The sequence below is a fragment of the Gossypium hirsutum genome, chromosome A11 (assembly GCF_007990345.1).
Source record: "Gossypium hirsutum isolate 1008001.06 chromosome A11, Gossypium_hirsutum_v2.1, whole genome shotgun sequence".
Taxonomy (NCBI): domain Eukaryota; kingdom Viridiplantae; phylum Streptophyta; class Magnoliopsida; order Malvales; family Malvaceae; genus Gossypium; species Gossypium hirsutum.
In genome coordinates this window covers 117196619-117216252 of record NC_053434.1, presented here as the reverse complement: position 1 = coordinate 117216252, position 19634 = coordinate 117196619, and the positions used below count along the sequence as shown (strand labels likewise).

Sequence of the window (19634 nt, the reverse complement as noted above, 5' to 3'; positions counted from 1 at the left end):
TGACTTAAATAAAAAATTTTGAATAGTTCAGTAACCGTTTTGTAATATTTTAAAATTGGATATCCAAAATATAAACTTACTAATAGTTTAATGATGTCTATTTTACCAATGTTTTTTTTTACCTTTAGATCTCCATGTAATTATCTAATTTTTTGAATGGAATCTATCTTTTTAACCAAAATAACAATAATTATTTGGCATAATAACTTATTTGGCTCTCAAACTTTAACAAAAAAATTATTTTAACTATTTATTTAATTTTTTTGTCCTTTTAGCCTTTGAGCTAGCGTTGTTTGTCAAATCACCTTGAAATAGATGAAAAAGTTAATATTTATTAACATTGTTGACGTGGTATACACATATATTGCCACATGAATGCCATGTAAATAACTAATTAATTTTTTAATATTAAAAAATTTTAAAAATTTAAAAATTATTAAATAAATTATTAAATAAATTATTAACATTATTTAAAAAGTATAAAAATTATAAAAATATTTTTAAAATTTTAAAAAAATTATTTAATTGCTAACACGACTTACACGTGACATATACATGGATGTCAGATCAACACCGTTAATAGACATCAAATTTTTTATCAATTTTGGGGTGATTTAACAAACAATATAAATTGAAGAATTAAAAGAGACAAAAATTTAAATGGAGGGCTAAAATAATTTTTTCATAAGGTAGGAGGGCAAATAAGTTATTATGCCTAATTAATTTTATGGAAAAAAATAATAATTATCGGTTAAAAACTATAAGTCCTTTTACTTTTATACCCTTATCATTACATTCATATTGTCTCATCTGTATATGATCCTATTATGTCATTTCGCAGCATGCTAACGTATTCAAATACTCAAAACTCCCATGCATTTAAATTGAAAATGCGCGCCAAATTGCTTCAATCTTCATCTCACTCTTCATAGCTTTCATGAACAAAGAATATAGGAGAAAGGAAAAGAGATCTCTTTTCCTCTGATAAATCTTCAGGAAATTTCAAGGTATATTAGAATTTTCTTCGATCTCAACTTTCTTTTCTGCGTTTTCAATTTCTTCTTTCTTTTTTTTGAATTTTTCTTAAGTTTTAATCACTATTCTCTGAATTTCTAGGGTTTTCAGTGAGGTTTGATCAATTACGTAGAGAATCTGCAGTTTTCGACGGAATTCCCGACCAACTTGACTGATAAAAAAGGTAATTGTTACTCTGTTTGGTTGTTAAGAAAAATCAGGAAGACAAAAAGAAGAAAATTTTGAAAACCTCGAACCACTGGTTCTCATTTCAATGTTTGGGATCTCTGGTTCTCATTTCAATGTTTGGGATCTCATGAAACGAGAATGTTCGTCTAATTTGATCGAGCCTCGTGGTAATGTCAGAACTGAGATCAAAGTAAATGTCTATTTTTTCTGATTAAATGAAACTCCATGATTTTCTTGATGTTTTATTAAAAACATATTCCCGGAAATCCGATGATTCATTATCAAAATTTGATCATGGATAATTTATGATTTAAAATTTCCCTTAAATTCTCCAGAAAATTTAAAAGTTTTCTTCTTGACATTTCAGTATCTGGTGCTTATTTAAATGTTTGTTAGTATTTGATCATCTGTTCTGAAAGAAATTAAAATAAAATGAAAAAAACTTAAACGACGAAAATCATGATTTTCCGTTCACCCATTTTATTTATTTTAAAGGAAGCAAACAAGAGACTAAAATAACAGGCAAATGGAGGATTCGGCTAATATTTGATTAACGCCATGAGTTCTTTGCTCACTGGGGCAAAACCTTTGTTTTCCTTATAACAAATTATAGCAAGCAGACATTGACTTGAAAGTTAATGTAGGCCTAAAGAATCTTGTCCCGATTACTGGTTCTGATGTGCAGGTACAGTTTAGAATTGAAAACTCAGAAAATCAACTGAAATGAGATGCAATGCATGCTGGCGTGAACTTGAAGGGCGAGCCGTTTCCACCAAGTGTGGTCACCTCTTGTGTATCCAAATGCATTTTAGATCTTTTCCTTTCTATTAGATATACAGTGTGCGTTGCACATATTCCTTGACATTGTAAATAGGCAATGAAGATGCGAGCAAGATCCTTAGCAATGATGCAGCATGTCCCATTTGTGATGAAGTTCTCTCTAAGAGGTAAGAATTTTCATCTGGTGGAAGATGGTCATTGTAATGCTCTCCAGAATTTTGTTTAATTAGCAGTTTGGCACTAATGATTTGCCCTAGAATTTCCTTTTTCTCTTGTCACTAGTTTGTAGACTATTTACCTAATGCATATAAGAGACAAGATTACCCGTTATCGTTAATTATTTATCAAGCACCAGGGTTAGGATTGTTCTGCATAGCTTACAGTTTTATTTACTTGTATGTTGTATCTTATTATTTTCAACTCTACTTAGCTAATTTGGGAACTTTTATTCTCAGCCTCATGAAACCTGTGGATATCAACCCAAATGATGAATGGATAAACGTAAGCCAATGCTTCACTTGAATTGTTATTCACAGCTAGTTAAGTCTACTGTTCTACACCATGCTACAGTTTTTCTTTGCCTTCCATTTTGGTGCTGCTTTATTAGTTTGTCTAATTGTTTGTTGTTCACTACTATGATGCGTTTTATTGCAGATGGCAATGGCTGGTATTTCTCCACAGATATGTATCCTTCATAATATAGACCTTTTTTTCTCCTCCCAATTATATGATCTTTTTGTCCTGAAACCTGATTGTATCAGACGGTGCAGAGCTACCAAAATAAGAGGAATTCATTAGTTGATTGTATGTTCTATTTCGTTTGAAGGAGTTTGCAACTAAAATACAGAATAGATTCGGATGAACAAGAAAGAACCCTTTCACACACGCATTTCCTTAATGAAATTAGTAATGAAGAGTGCATACAGAAGTGTGATGTTTTACGTTGGGCAAAAGGATCTAGAAATGCAGTACAAGATGAACAAAATTGTAGCTCAGTGCCGGCAGAAATGTGAGGCAATGCAAGAAAAGTTCTCAGAGAAACTGGAGCAGGTGCATACTGCATATCAGAAAATGGCCAAAAGGTGTCAGATGATGGAACAGGAAAATCAGAGTTTGTCAAAAGATAAGCTAGAGCTCCAAGAGAAGTTCTCTGAGAAATCCAGGTAAATATATATTATTTTATTTGAAGTTGTTAATTCTTTTTGTCATAGTTTATATCATGCTTCTTGAAGCTGCTAATCTGCATTTTGTCCAAAATTTCAGACAGAAGAGAAAACTTGATGAAATGTATGATCAATTGAGGAGTGAGTACGAGTCACTGAAACGGTCAGCCATCCAACCTTCAAAAAATTTCTATGCCCGAAATGAGCCTGATTTATTCTCAAATCCAGCAGCTAACGTGGTGGATAGCAGAGAGCCTATTCGAAAAGGTAATAATGATCTTTTATTATTTTCTTATAATAGCAACCAAGGGATAGTGAAGGCACTTACCTTGAATTGGCACCTAAGTTGTATAAAATACTAAATTAGCATCATTCAACCAGCTGAAAAATGTTTACTAAACCCTTTTATACGGTTAAAATGTTTCCTTTGATCTCGATATTCTGATTGATATGTTATTCGGGCTCGAGTGTCAGTGTGTCATAATACGGGCATGTGCCCGATAAAGACATGACCAAAATTGGAGGATATGTCTGAATATGCATCGGACACTGGTATTGAAGCCGGTATCCGAGAAAAATGAAAGAGTTGGAGGAACATATTCAGTCCAGTTTTTTTCTGAGTCTTTTTTAATTAAATATTTCCCTAGCCAGTTAACTTATTTGCTGCAGATTGGTCCATTTTTTCACCCGGAACTCCAGGGCCTCGAGAATACATATGGCCAGTAAAACAAACTAGTTCAAACGCCAGTCCTTTTGACATTTCAAGTGACTCACCATCAAAACCAGTGGCCATTCCTGGTAATGTTGGAAACAGAAGGGCTACTGGCCACCCTGGTGGTTTCGAACCAACTGCTGCTGCTAATCCTTCAACGATTTTAAGGAACTTTATAATCTCTCCAATAAAGCGGCCACAGCCCTCTCGTAACCGCACTAATCTCTTTACGTAAGCAAGCAAAAAGTATATATAGGTATGTTCAATTTAACCTTATTGTTCATCAGCTGAATTTCAACGAAATCTTTGAGTTTTCCAGGTTGTAGACTCCCAAATCATGGGCTTTATCATCGGCTAAGAACAAAAGAATGAACTAAAACAACAGCTGATTGCATGTAAGACTCACAAAATCACAGGTATTGTACTGTTTCTTTTTACCTTTCTAGAGTTGCATGATACCCTTTGTGTGGATGAAGCGTAGCTGTTAACGTAAAAGACAAAGATAGAAATTTGATAGACAATTAGTGGTTAAAGAAAATTTCATTTTCTGTTATTGGCATTCTCTTAGATGGTAAGAAAGAGGGTTTCAATTAAGCCAAGCTTTTAACTCTTGCAAATAATGTATATATCAATGTTGTGAGGGAAAATGCGCATGGAATAATGAAAACATAGATTAATATATTCATGATAATCGTATTTAAAATGTTTTATATTTATAAAATTTTTGATAAATTAATAATTTATATTATATAAAATTTGATATTTTCATACATACATGTCATATTTGTGTGTGTTTTTTCATATGGTGTAAAACGAAGAGAAATGGTTCCAAAGGGACCAATTCGAACCCTTTCCAAATTTCGTCGGTGCTGGTTAATGCTATTAAAGGGATATAAATATTAAATTTATGATCATTATTAAGAAATATGTATGGATTTTAAACTGATTTATGTATAATCGTACCAAAAATTTTAGATACATTATTATTATTTTTTAAAAGAATCTTGCTAGGTAGGATTATTAAATGGATCTATAAGTAAATATATTGGCGATGTCTTTAAATATATCATTAAAAATAAATAAATAATATGTTCTGAGAAGAATGTTAAATTGATCCAGGAAAGGATGTGACAACTTAACTTATGATCCAACTACTTCGAATATATTATTTACAAGATTTCTTTAAATTAAATCATTAGGGGATTTTTTTTATCTATTAAAAATTTTAATGTTTAAAAAATTAAATCCAATTATTACGATAAAATATGAAAAAATATAAGATGAAAAAAATAGATTAAAAAATAAATTCAGAAAATATTTTACATAAATATACAAATATCTGAACGCATAAAAGATTCGTATACTTACCTAATAATAAATTTAGGTAGAATGAATATTTATATATTTTGTCAATTTAATAATTATGTTTTAAAGTTAAATGGAAATGTTTACTACAAAATTAATTTTTTTAATGATGTTGGTGTAATAACTCGTATGGTAGATCACATATGCTTTATGTTAATATGACACTATTTGTTTTATATACTAAGTTAATAAATAATTAAAAATTATAAAAATATTTAAAAAAATTCAAAATTCAAAATTCAAAAACAATATAAAAGTTCATAAAATTCAAAAAGGTTAGCATGAAATATATGTGCATTGCCATATAGGCTATCATATTTAAAATTTTAATATTTTAGTCGATATTTTTATTAAAAAAATAATTTAATTCTTTTTGAAAGGTTGATTGTCAAGTTCAACTTATTTTAAAATGTTAAGAGCCAAATTTAGCTCAAACAAAGAATAAGGGTCAAATTGACAAAAGATTTTAGGGTAAACTACACCTAATGTACTAAACTGTTAGTAAGTTTACGTTTTAGTCACTCAACTTTAAAAAGTAACAAAATGGTCGCTGATCTATTCAAAAGTTTTCATTTAAGTCACTAAACTATTTGAAAGCTTTTATTTAAGTAATTGGATTGTTGAGTTTTCTTTTCTTTTTTTCTTTTTAAAACAAAAAAAATCTAATTAACAAGCTTCAAGTGATGATTCGATGATCATATGATGGAATCAGTACCCCTCAATGAGTAGAAGAATACACCTTATATTCAAGTCAATTTGACGATCAATGTCAGAGATCGGACAAGAAAACTTTTTGGATTTGCATATCCATGGCATTCAAAATTATTTCATAAAAAAAATAAACTGTAGAAGAAAAGGGGCAGAAAGCTTTGATTGGTGTAGGCGGTGCAAACAAAGAAGACCATACAACAACTAACAACTCAGTGACTTAAATAAAAGCTTTCAAATAATTCAATGACCATTTTATAACTTTTTAAAGTTGAGTAGCTAAAGTATAAATTAGTAATATTTAGTGTCCTTGCGCATAGTTTACCCAAGATTTTAACATTAAGCCAAAAAAAAAAATTACACATTTTTTTCTTTTTTCCTTTCACCCCACCATTCCTTTTTCTTATTAAGCAAAATTTTAGATGTCCTCTTTTCACATAAGCGTTTGTATATATTTATATATTAAATAAATAAAATTGGTCCAAACACGCTTGGTTTCCACAAAAAATTTCCCTTTATTATATTACATTTATATATTAAATTAAGTTTTTTTTCAAAATAGAAAATGTCAAAACTCTATCACAAGCAAATACACATGAAAAACACATATTTAAAACACATAGATATGTTTTAAAAACAATTATAATATATATATAAAACTAATTAATAATAACAAATAAATTATGTAGGACAATAAAAAAGAAAAGTTATATTAAATTGTGCATATTAAAATAAAAATATATAAAGCAAGTAAACTAAAACGTTAGTTAAATGGTAAGTTTAAAAGATTTTTAATCTAATTAGTATGAGTTCAAATCCTATATATATCTATACATATTGGTTTTATTTAAAATAAAAAATTAAAACATGGACAGAAAAAATAGTATATATAATTATCTTAGTTTGAAAATTATTAAATTTAGTTTTGAAAATATTAAGTTCTCTTGTAAACTCAACTAAATACTTTATCCATTTTTTATAGAATATTTAAAATTATCTATAGCTCATTCCCGACCCTAAAATAGGAAAATGAAGGTATTTTAGTATGTTCGAACCTATGCCTTCTTACACATGCAATTATGTTTATACCAATCAATTTAAGACTCAGTCAATCAAAATTATGTGATGTTTTCTTTTTAGCCATGTAAAAAAAATTTGATAATTGCAATATTGTTACGTGGCTATGAAATGAGTTTATTCCTATTATTATTATTTCAAAATATTACCTCAACAAATTTAATGGAATGAAAAATAGATGAACTAAATTCTTAGATATAAAATGGGACTAAATCTGAATAGAGTACAGGGAGTTGGAGTATATTTTAACAAAAAAATGGGCTGTTATCCAGGAAGCATAACAAAGTATAGGGGCTGTTTTTGGTATTTCCCCCTAAATAAACAAGTGTCTTTCAGCAACAGATCCACCCAAACTCTTATTCGGATCTTGACCCAACCTCTCCTCCATAATCCAAAGTCCAAACTCCGATCCACTCTCTCCCTCTCTCCTTTTGTTTTTTTTTGTCTGTAATCAACAGAATCCAGACCCTAATACCCTTCTCGGATCATCCGGTTGGACCAACCTTTGGAGCTAAGCTTTTTTTCTCTGCTAAACAATCTGGTTATCTGGGTAGAATTTCCTCTCTTTTTTTCTGGGTTTAATATTATGTGTCTTATTTACTCGAATTTTGATTGAACCCCTTTGTTATTATGTTAAATAAAAAAATTTCTCTTGATGGGTTTTAATTTTAATTTAAAAGCTTGGTCTATTGAGTTTTATTTATCTGAATTGAATGTAAATTTGGTGCTTTTCAGCGTTTACTTTTGTTGGGATTTTGTTATATTTGAGTTTAATTCGTTAGAAGAACCCTTTTTTTTTCAAAAGAATTTAATTAAAAGTTTGGGTTTTTTTAGAATTGTTTATCTTCAATCGTGTTTGATTTTGGTAGCTTTTACATTTTCATCTCTGTTGGGTTTATATTGTTTTCTTCATAATATTTATTATAATTTAGAGCATTTTCTTTTCTTTTCTTTTCTTTTCCCTTTACGAATTTGGCTAAAAGTTTGCTTCTTTAAGTATTTCATTTCTAATTGTTTCTTTTTTCTGTAGTTTGTGGGTTTTTAAAATATTGTTTTGTGTGTTTAATTCTTTTATCAAGGGTCATAATCCATATGTTCTTGTAAAAGCTCTAGATAAATATCATTCCAAGAGGAAAAAAAAAAAAAGAATTGCTTGTTTAGTTGAATAAGAGTTTATAGATTACAATGGAAACATGCTAATTTGGAAAATAATATCTCTTCAAGTAATTAAAGAGGGTAGCTAAAGAAGTTTTAATTTCCGTTGGTACCTGCTGGACGAAATCCCAAACTCTTAAGCTTTTCTATTATGAGTTCTTCCTTTGGCTTGTTGTTATTAGCCTCGTATTAAATACTTATATAGAGAAAGAACTAAGATATGATTAAAACATTTGCCTCAAGGTGGCTTAGAGCCTCTCCTAATTTTCGGATTTGAGTTATTGAAAATGAAGATGACCGATATGTTACTATCAATTTGAACATGATTTCCGCTTTATCGTGTCTTTTTATTGACACTGGTCCAATAGAGAGATTTTGTGAAATTATTTTCATTTGATGGCAGATTTAAGATAGAAGTGAAGAGGGAAAATAAATCATCACTAGTAATTCTCTCTTAACCTACTTTTCATTTCTCTTGAAGAGTGTATGCGCGAGTGTTGTTTTTTTTTTTTGGGGGGGGGGGCGGAGGGGGTGATTTGAGAAGAAATTGGAAGTAAATAATGAAATTCTGTTTGACGTTTCCAGTATAAATATATATATCTTTTGTTTGGGGGGGGGAGGTGGGGGGCAAATCATGTTCACAGGCTCTCTTATTGCATGTAAACTCGTGGTTTCTCGATATGTCTGTTGTTTGCAATCCGAACAATTAAATATTGAATTCACATCGTGTAACTTCTCTCCTGCGGTTTTGTTTATTTCTCTACTCTCCTAAAGTTTCAGTTTTTTTTTTCTGCACTTCCACTTATCCTAGATGCAAATTTGTAATATAGTTTTTCTTCTACAAGATTGAAGACAACTAAAATGCTATTAAAGCTACACCAATTTGCATGTTGCAGCACATTTTTTTCCCCTATTATTGATATTCAATATAATTTTTATTAACACCTAATGATATAACTACGCTTGCATTTTAGGATTATTTGATAATATTCAATGATTCTTTTGTTCCACATTTGATGTTTCTCATCCTGAATTTGTGTTGTGAAGTATTTTCTTTATTTTTCAAAAGGCAACTATGTTGTCATATGACTTTGTGTTAAATATGCAGGCTTTGGTTCATCTTGAGCCTATGCAATGGAAGTGGCTAATGAATCCACTGCTAAGAAACCAAAGAGGTTGACTTCTGTTGTGTGGAACCACTTTGAAAGGGTTAAGAAAGCCAACATATGTTACGCAGTATGTGTTCATTGCAACAAGAAATTAAGTGGATCGAGTAATAGTGGAACCACCCATCTGAGAAATCACTTAATGCGGTGCTTGAAAAGATCGAACTATGATGTTTCCCAACTACTTGCAGTAAAGAGAAGGAAAAAAGAAAATACCCTTACCATTGCAAATATCAGTTACGATGAAGGGCAAAGAAAGGAGGACTATATGAAGCCCACTATTGTCAAGTATGAGCAGGACCAGAGAAAGGATGAAGCTTTCAACCTTGGAAGCAGTTGGTTCGACCCAGAGAGAAGTCGGTTAGATCTTGCCCGCATGATTATATTACATGGCTACCCCTTAGCCATGGTTGAACAAGTTGGATTCAAGGTATTTGTCAAGAATATGCAGCCATTGTTTGATGTTGTCCATAATAGCACCATTGAGCTGTCTTGTGTGGAAATTTATATGAAGGAGAAGCAGAGAATTTATGATATTTTAAGTAAATTGCAAGGCAGAATTAACCTCGCCATTGAGATGTGGTCTTCCCCTGAGAATTCTAAATACGTATGCTTGACAGCGCATTATGTTGATGATGAATGGAAACTACAAAAGAAGATTCTTAATTTCTTAACACTTGATTCTTCTCATACCGAAGACATGCTTTCAGATGTAATTATCAAGTGTCTGATGGATTGGGACATAGACTGTAAGTTGTTTGCCATGACATTTGATGATTGTTCGACTAATGATGACATTGTCTCGAGAATAAAAGATCAGGTTTCTGAAAGCAGGCCACGTTTAAGCAATGGGCAATTATTAGATGTGCGCTCAGCTGCACATGTTTTAAATTCAATTGCTCAAGATGCCATTGAAGCTCTCCAAGTGGTGATCCAAAAGATTCGAGGAAGTGTTAAATATGTTAAAAGTTCACAATCAATACTAGGGAAGTTCAATGAGATTGCCCAGCAACAAGGAATTGACAACCACAAGATCGTAGTTCTTGATTATCCTATACGATGGAATTCAACATACATGATGCTCGAGACTGCTGTAGAATACAGGAATGTGTTCCATCACTTGCCAGAGCTTGATCCTGATTTTGCTTTGAGTGATGAAGAGTGGGAACGTGCAAGTTCCATTGTCAGCTATTTGAAACTATTGATTGAAATCATTAATGTCTTCTCCAGCAACAAATGTCCTACTGCAAATATATACTTCCCTGAAATTTGTCACGTCCACATCCAATTGATTGAATGGTGCAAGAGCTCGGATGCTTTTCTTAGTTCATTGGCAACAAAGATGAAAGCCAAGTTTGATAAATATTGGAGCAAGTGCAGTTTAGCGTTGGCAGTAGCAGCTATCTTAGATCCCCGATTCAAGATGAAGCTGGTTGAGTATTACTATTCCCAAATTTACGGCAGTACTGCTTTAGAACGAATCAAAGAAGCATCTGATGGTATCAAGGAACTCTTTAATGCATACTCTATCTGCTCAACTTTGATTGATCAGGGTTCAGCTTTGCCTGGCAGTAGCTTACCTAGCAGTAGTAATGATACTAGAGATAGACTAAAGGGCTTCGACAAATTCCTCCATGAGACATCTCAGAGCCAAACTGCAATATCGGACTTGGAAAAATATTTAGATGAGCCCGTGTTTCCTTGTAACTGTGACTTCAATATCTTAAATTGGTGGAGAGTTCACACACCAAGGTATCCAATCTTGTCGATGATGGCACGTGATGTTCTAGGAACTCCTATGTCAACCGTTGCACAGGAGTTCGCATTCAATGCTGGAGGTCGGATGCTTGATAGCAATCAAAGTTCACCGCCTCCTGATACTCAACAGGCTTTGATATGCACACGAGATTGGTTAAGGACACAATCTGATGGTGCGTGTCTTATTCAACTTTATCTCTTTAAACAAACATTTCTAATTCTCTATACATCTCTAATGATATACTACCGTTATCAACGTAATAGATGCAACACCATCGTCAAGTCATTATGCTCTACCACTTTACGTTGAAGCAAATTGATCCAATCCTCCCCTTCTTGGTAAGCCTCTGTTAAATTATTTTCCTATGTTGCTGGTTTTGCAAGTGCCCTTATTTTGATGGGTTTCTCATGCAAGGTACATGGATCTTTTCCTAAGCTAATAAAGATTGCATCTGATTGCATTGAAGCACTTGAGCTTTGGGTCATAATCAAAAAATTGGATAAGCTGTTATTTTATATTTGATAATGGTGTTTCAATGTGGCTACGGTATTATAGTTCTTCCTTTAGGAGCTTAAATTGAATGTACATTTGTAGGATAATAAGAACGAAATGTTTATATAGCAAAGCCCCAATTCAAGCAACTATTTGCTATGGTTTATGTAGTTATTTTACTTAAAGTTAATAGTTAAGATATATGTAATCAAATTTTATTTTATTATACCTTAAACCGACTCATAAAAACGATCTAATTTATAGATACCTCTAATAACATTTGTACTCTATATAATATTTGTCTTAAATTAATATAATATTGAAGAAAAAAATATTTGAATCCCCACAAATTTTTTATTAAAAGAAATTATATGTTAATCATTGAATTAATATTCGAGAAATATAATTATTAAGCAAATTACTTTTTAGTTTAAAAAATAGAGTTTTAAGTATTATTTGACCAAGTTAAAACGGCTGTTGTACTTTGCATTCTTGGTTTAACAATTTAAAATTAAAAGGCTAGTAGTGTGTTTAAATGTAAAATTAAAACATTTTTTTGAACAAAATTGGACTTTCACAAGAATGGTTTGCATTGCAATTGCAATACACAAAATAAATGTTTAAGATTTTCTTTTTCCAGTCATATTAAGTGCATATAGTAAGTTAGTAACTTGCATAGTATTTTCGTTTCTTTTATTTCTTAAGAGAAAAAAAAGATTGAAAATAGAAAAAGAAATTGAAATATCAGATTTTATGCAATAAAGCAATATCTTCCATTAGAAACCAGTACAAGAGTGTTAAAAGCCGAAAAAATTCAACTAACAAAATACAAAAAATAGTACACCTGACCTGATACCTACAGAACTCAAATCTGAGTATTGAGCATAGATATTTATACTTCAAAATATGGATTGGACATGTATACTCCAAAAAAACGAAGAGTCTAAGCAACATAGGTTAATACCTTGTAGCTCAAGTAAACTAATTTGGTGGAAGATAACGGTAGCAAAAGAGTGAAGCTTAAAAGATATTCCCGGTCATAAAATATTAGGTGCAGAAAGTATAGGATCTATAAGCTGAAACCTGCTTAATAAGCTCAGGTTCTCCTGTTCGGTTCAAAGGCATACTTAATCAGTGATTCTTTGATTGACAACAACTCAGGGAACTCCTTCTTCAACTTGGATGCATCCATCTCGTTATTGCTTCGGGGTGCAACGATCACCTTGGCTTGTTCTTCTAATGTGAAGTTTTCCCACTTAAACTTGGGGTCAATGTAAGTCTTGTACATCTCGAGGATCTCATTGTGGCTCACAACCCCAGGGTTTGTGAAGTTCCATATACCCCTCAAGTTCCTCTTTGCCATCTCGATCGATATCGGTAGAAGTTCGTCCAAGACTGTCATGCTGTTGGGAATGTTGACCACTTTGTTGTAGCGTGAAATCTTGGTGATGAAGTTGCGTGGATTGTTTAGGTCAGATGAGATTGGCATTCGAACTCTAAGGGTGCAGACATTGTCATACTCTTTGAACAGCTCTTCAACCTGGAAAATATTGGAGATAGTTTATGAGCACACAAACAAAACTAGAATCAAATGAAAGATATCTAAAGTAGTTACCATAGCCTTGGTTTTTGAATAGAAGGAACCAATGAAATTGGGTTTATCTTCCTCTTTAAATCCAATGCCAGAGCCCTGAGGATGTGCAGCATCATACTCAAATATACACCCGGTAGCAAAATTCATCATCAACAGCCCATGGTCTCTGCAAACATCTGCCAAGGTTAAAGTACCAGCCACATTGGCACGAATTGTTTCTGTTTTGTGAGATTCACACCAATCAACATTAGGTCTGCCTGTAACACCAGCAGCATTAAACACATGGGTCGGCTTTATATTTTGAATATCTGCATTGAGTGATGAACGATCTTCCAAGCGTCCTTTTCCATATGCGAAGGCAATACCTTGTTTCTCGCATAACTGACCAAGTAAACCACCTATCCAGCCGGTCCTGCCATAGATCAAGAACTTCAAGGATTGTTTTTGGGGAGAGCTACCACCCTTGGGGGTTGGAACCACCATTCGGGTCTGATTGGGACCACTTACATATGATGTCTCTTTGCTGTCCTCGGAATCGAAGTGTGTACTTCCAGCCATCATCAACATTCTCGGGTGAGGAAGCAACGCACCAGTCACGTCACCCCACCAATCAGGGTTTTGAGTGTACCATTCTATGGTCTTCTTCAACCCGTCTTCCCATACAGTTCGCTCGGACCATCCCAAGTTCTTCAATCTCTGATCATCAAGAAAATACCTCTGGTCATTGAACGGTCTGTTTTCGACAAACTCGATGCTTGTCTCAGGATCCATCGAGAAAAGTTTGCATATATCTTTGGCTACATCAATCACTCTCCTTTCTTTCTTCGTGCCAATATTATAAACACGACCAACTTCACCCTTGTGAAGAATGACTTCAAATGCTTCAGCAACATCCTCACAGTATAAATAACTCCTCACATTAGAACCATCCCCATGAATTGGAAGAGTCTTCCCCCTCATTGCCAATAAGATAAACTTGGGAATTAATTTTTCCGGAAACTGATTGGGACCATAAACATTGTTTCCACGGGTCGTAATTACTGGTAATCCATATGACCTCCCATATGCCATAACAAGCATTTCAGCACCAGCTTTTGTTGCAGAATATGGGTTTGTTGGGAGAAGTTGGGAAGCTTCATGGTTTCCAACAACTGCATCCTCGTCCGTCTCCCCGTAAACCTCATCGGTGCTAACATGGATGAACCTCCTAATCTGACCAGTGACTTTGCAAGCTTCAAGTAGGACATGAGTGCCATAAATATTGTTCTTCGTAAACTCGAAACTGTTCCCAAATGAATTATCAACATGAGTTTGTGCCGCAAAGTGCATTATTGTGTCAATAGACTCCGTGATAAGAAGATAGTTAACAAGATCAGCACTTTCAATGTCCCCCTTCACAAACTTAAAGCTTGGGGATAACTTGGAAGGAAAGAGGTTTTTTGTGTTTGAGCAGTAATCAAGCTTATCAAGTACAACGATCTTGTACTCAGGGTAGTTCCGAACAAGCCGATTGGCAACATGAGATGCAATAAACCCAGCAGCCCCAGTTATCAGGATATTCTTGGGTTTATAAGAAGCCATATTCAATTCTACAAAAAAAAAAAAGAAGTATACAACCTAACTTCAGAAGTATGGAAAAAATATAATAAAAATCATCACCAACTTGCATAAACAAATACACAAAAACGTAAACATAGAATCTAGGACTATGTATTACATGTACAAGTCCAAAACCATATACAGACAAACATACATGTAAGCAAAAACAACCTTAAAAACAGATCTTCAGGGAGCATAGGTGGATCATATCATACAGTGAAATCAAATCACATTGCCATATTGTTTTCTAATCTGTTTTTGTATGAATTTGCCTAGCATTATTCAAACATTTCATTATCCAAATAATAAAATGATCTAAAACTCCCATTTTTTTTATAGTCAATAATTGCAATCAAAGTTCAACAAACAAAGAAGAAAATGATCAAGAAGTTTATAACAGCATCATAATACCAGATCCAATACAAACAAAAGATTACTACTTAGAATGTGTTAAGAAAATAAAAGTCAAATCTTTTTAAATCCAATTCCAGTATGTATAGCAAGGGAAAGAGGTCCAGATCCATCCAATTAATAAGCAAATAAATGTAGCCAAAGTAGCAGCAAAAATAGTAATCCAATCCAAGACATAAAATTTCCTTTAATAACAGATCTAAGAAAGCTAAGAAATACCCAAATCATAAAATGACCTCAATCAATAAAACGAACACCAAATTTCCAAACAAACACGATCATGGATCACATTTGATCTTTCCAACAAATGACACTGAAAAAGAGAGAACTTTTTTAACTTACAAGTTGGAGAGAAATCAATCAAAATCCAGATACAGCAATCGAAAACAAAATTACAGAGATAGAACGTTTTGATAGAAGAAGGAAAAGAGAGAAATTTAGAGTATGGGAGATGAATCTTTGACGGAGAGGGAAATTGAGGAGACTTCATTTATATGTGTATATATATAGGTAGCTCTGCAAACTAAGAGAGACAGTTAAGGAGAGCCATGAACATGGGCGAAAGGGCGAAAATACCCTTAGTCGGTGATTCCTTTTTACTGGTGGCTCAAATTTGTTTTATGGAAAATATAGGTAGGGGTTAAAAGGGGAATAAATTTGATACATTATACTTGGTTTTTTTCTTAATTCACCCAAAATGTTTTATTACTTACAAAATGATCCACTTGCAAAATCATATATAAGAAAGACCTATGTGTTATAGTAAGTCTCGGTGTCATTATTATCATTGGTGACACCACTCCTAACAAGTAACTGATCATTGCCCTGTTTAAAATAATAATAATTTCTTCAGGTATCATTGTTGACATTGGAGGCATCAATAAAAATATGCATACATGTCATGCTAAAATACTCATATTATGAGGGAAAAAGAAAAAAAATTATATTTTAATATGTCATCAATGACAACGGCGGCACCGTCGTTTTTATTTTTTTAAAAGCATGTCAAATATTTTTTTGATGCCTCAATTCTTTTTGGCGATACCGATATGTTTTAAAAAAATGATTTTTTAATGGGTACCGGCCTCTAAGGCAGCACCGGAGAAATTTAAAAAAAATTGTCATCCATTCTCTAATACAAAGACTTGGATCTGGTGCAACAAAAAAAAACAGTACTTTTTTCGTCAAGTGAAGAAGTATGAGGACAAAGAAGAAAAAATAATTGATATATACCTGGCTAATAAGAGAAATTCCAATGGTGAGAAAGAAAATTAAAAAACTTTTGAGAAAAAGTAAAAAACTATGAGGGAGATTGAAGAAAAGTTGAAATAATAAAGAAAACTGTCACATCCCAAAATTCGGTCTAGTAAATTCGGGTTAGTGGACAGGGTATCCAATCGAAAACCATATAAAGACAAACATACATGTATCCAATTGGATCCCAAAATTAATTTTGAAAATTGATGGCCTAATATTTTTAAAACGATTTTTTAAAAAAAATATGGATTTAGAAATAATTAAGAAAAAAGGATTTTAATTAAAAGAGGACTAATTTGTTAAAAGGGTCAAACTTGAGAGTTGCCCAAAAGCAATTAATCTAATTTGTTAAAACCCCCTCACTTTTCTTCTCTCCCTTGTCCTTTCATTTGAAATTTTTGCCAAACACAAATCTATGCATTTTTCTCTCCAAACAACAAGTCATTTTGATTTTCTCACCTCCCAAATACTCAAATTTTAAGAAAACTCTTAATTTATTGGTCAATTTTCTCATTCTTCTTTGAAGGATTATCAAGGAACCCAAGCTTCAATTCATTTTCCTTCCTCAATCAAGGTTAGGTTCTGATTCTTGATGATGTTTTTATACATGTTGCTTGAAAGTGCATTAAAAGTTAATGAGATAATGTTGTGAACATGTTGAATATGTACAAGTGTAAATGTGCATAAGATAGTAAATATTTGTGTATAAATTGATATGTTGGCCTTGTGACCTCTTGAGTTATCGAATATAGATGATATGTCATAGGATTTGAGTATTCACACATCTGTTTGATATATGGGACATGTTGGAGATATAAGGGAATGTTGAGTCTTGACTACATTCATTGGGATATGTTGATGTGTTAGAGAGTGTTAGCTTTATGCTATATTTTATTTGGGACATGTTATACTTTTTTAGTCATAGTGAGGTGATATAAGGAGATCCGTTTATCCAATGAAATGTGTTTTCCTAAATGTTTTGCAAGTTACAAATAGTCAATATATCATTATTGAATTGTTTGTATCATGCTTAAAAGTGTTATGAACTATTATGCTTTTTATTAACCTTGGATAATGTGGTTCATTGTAGCAATCTTGAGCATTCACTTAGCTTTGTAAAGCTCACACTCGTGTTTCAATATTTTGTAGAGAAATAATTCTACTGAGGAGCAGGAAGTGGGCAAGCAAAGTGATCCATTTAAGGCATAGTGGCTGAGTATATGTTGAAGTTTTTGAACTCTTTAAATAAAGTGTAACACCCCTATCCCGTAACCGTCGCCGGAATAGGTAAGGGGCATTACCGGACTTGTAACTCATGTCAGAACAGTAAAATTTTGAACTTTTTCTTGAAATAAAGATCATTCATTCAAATAAGTACTAAGCACAGCCAGGGATAGAATTTAAACTTCTTTAAATAAACATTCAAAAGATGCCATTTTCGCATGGCTTATATACATTAACCAAAAACATTCTTCCGCCACTAGTCTATTCTATACATGCCATAAAATAATTCTAAACATAACAGTAACAAGCAGTGGATAGCGATAGTGTGACTAGTTGCTGACGATCCCCGAGCCTGTAGCTTCGCAATGAGATCTATAAAACAGAGAAAACAAAGTAAACGGAGTAAGCATTACAATGCTTAGTAAGTTTTAAGCAGTGTCAACAGATAACAATCAAATTATAACATAGTTGTTCGTATTTTTATTGCACTCTTCCTTCGGGCATACCATCCCTTTACCGAATATGCACATCTCATCGTATGCAATAGGCAGATAAACTTTCACATAAAAGTGAGCTCATGTGACATAGATATATTGTATGATTTCACATAACCTCTCACACTGATCCGATGTCACATAATCATAGGAATAGTCTCATAGATTGCTCTCTTATGCATCACATAACTACCTTATGATTTAGTTCAAATCAAGCTCACATATAAACTTGGAGTACATACCTGTTTAACCTTTCGCATTGAATATATTTATAAGCAATTCTTATTGCGAAGTCTTATAGCTTTAACCTCTACTCGGATTATCGGCGAGACCTTTAGCTCAGACGAAATCTCCACACGAAGTTATCGGGTCTTACCCGGACAAAATCTCCACACGTAGTCATCGGGTCTTACCCGGACATAATCTCCACACGTAGTCATCGGGTCTTACCCGGAATATATTTCCAAGTTTCATGTACATTTAATCACATGTTACAACATTCACATCGACTGTCATATTTGTAATTCATTTGCCTCATCAAATATCTAATAATACACACCTTTCACATTTGGTCGTTCGGCCACAATATACGCACATCGCCTACATATTTCACACTAGTCATTTGGCTTTACCACATATACATATCTCATACATATTTCACATTAGCCATTCGGCCTTATCACATATATGCATGTTCATATTCATCACATCGGCCATTCGGCCTTATAACACATATGCATACTCACATTCATCACATTGGCCATTCGGCCTTATCACATATATGCATGTTCACATTCATCACATTGGCCATTCGGCCTTATCTCATATATACACATAAAATCCTAAATCAAAATATAAATTTTCGTGTATTCACATCACAATTATCCAAATATACTTCACATACCACATATACTATCATGTATACACTTTGTCTTGGCCGAATCTACATCAATCATTTTCCAATGAATAATTCAATTTCACGCCATAATATCATTTCATATTCGAATACTCATAAACTTACAATTTCACAAATTTTAATATCAAAGATCCATCTAACACTCATATATCATTTTACAATATCACGATAGAATTCACGTATGGGTTTAATCAATGGCTTATGAGCAACTAAAACAAGTTTTATCCATATTTACAACAAATTCACATATTCACTACGAGCTGTTTTCCTGAGAAATAGTCACTAAATTATTTATAACTGGAGCTACAAAACTCCAAATCACTTGCCGTTAATTTTCCCTGAATATAGACTCGTATATCTTCCATCCATAAAATTTCCAGAATTTTAGGTTTGGCCAATCAATACCAGATTTTTCTTAAAGTTTCCCCTGTTTCACTGTTTGACTAATCTGACCACTCTTCACTACGAATCAAATTTTTCATTATACAAAATTCATAATGTGTTCTATTTGATTTCATTTGAAACCATACTCATTAAGGAGTCTAAGCATATAAATCTT

At 32.7% G+C, this 19634-nt stretch overlaps 3 protein-coding genes across 8 annotated transcripts; 2 read left to right on the top strand and 1 right to left on the bottom strand.

Annotated features, from left to right (window-relative positions):
• The first annotated feature begins 827 nt into the window (after positions 1-827).
• On the top strand, positions 828-4568 carry LOC121209415 (E3 ubiquitin-protein ligase CCNB1IP1 homolog). 5 transcript variants are annotated; one of them, XM_041080044.1, is made up of 10 exons: positions 828-1007; positions 1117-1198; positions 1889-1996; positions 2078-2150; positions 2439-2484; positions 2638-2668; positions 2891-3146; positions 3247-3413; positions 3816-4089; positions 4178-4568. In XM_041080044.1, exons 3-10 carry the CDS (start codon positions 1927-1929, stop codon positions 4182-4184), a joined length of 924 nt encoding a protein of 307 aa, XP_040935978.1. In that variant the 5' UTR covers positions 828-1007; positions 1117-1198; positions 1889-1926; the 3' UTR covers positions 4185-4568. The 5 variants fall into 5 exon arrangements, with proteins under 5 accessions (XP_040935978.1, XP_040935980.1, XP_040935981.1 ...); XM_041080046.1 differs by having other exon boundaries at positions 888-1007; positions 3846-4089; XM_041080047.1 differs by lacking the exon at positions 4178-4568 and having other exon boundaries at positions 888-1007; positions 3846-4093.
• Positions 4569-7375: 2807 nt separating this feature from the next.
• On the top strand, positions 7376-11744 carry LOC107885945 (zinc finger BED domain-containing protein RICESLEEPER 1). Of its 2 annotated transcripts, none has more exons than XM_016809717.2 (4): positions 7376-7558; positions 9272-11260; positions 11352-11426; positions 11503-11744. In XM_016809717.2, the coding sequence occupies exons 2-3, from the start codon at positions 9298-9300 to the stop codon at positions 11405-11407; spliced, it is 2019 nt and encodes a 672-aa protein (XP_016665206.2). In that variant the 5' UTR covers positions 7376-7558; positions 9272-9297; the 3' UTR covers positions 11408-11426; positions 11503-11744. The 2 variants fall into 2 exon arrangements, with proteins under 2 accessions (XP_016665206.2, XP_016665211.2); XM_016809722.2 differs by lacking the exon at positions 7376-7558 and adding an exon at positions 7621-8606.
• A 560-nt stretch (positions 11745-12304) lies between these two features.
• LOC107885961 (trifunctional UDP-glucose 4,6-dehydratase/UDP-4-keto-6-deoxy-D-glucose 3,5-epimerase/UDP-4-keto-L-rhamnose-reductase RHM1-like) lies at positions 12305-15621 on the bottom strand. Its single transcript, NM_001326720.1, has 3 exons — positions 15527-15621; positions 13196-14763; positions 12305-13120 (listed from the first exon to the last, which is right to left on the bottom strand). Exons 2-3 carry the CDS (start codon positions 14753-14755, stop codon positions 12677-12679), a joined length of 2004 nt encoding a protein of 667 aa, NP_001313649.1. The 5' UTR covers positions 14756-14763; positions 15527-15621; the 3' UTR covers positions 12305-12676.
• Positions 15622-19634: the final 4013 nt, after the last annotated feature.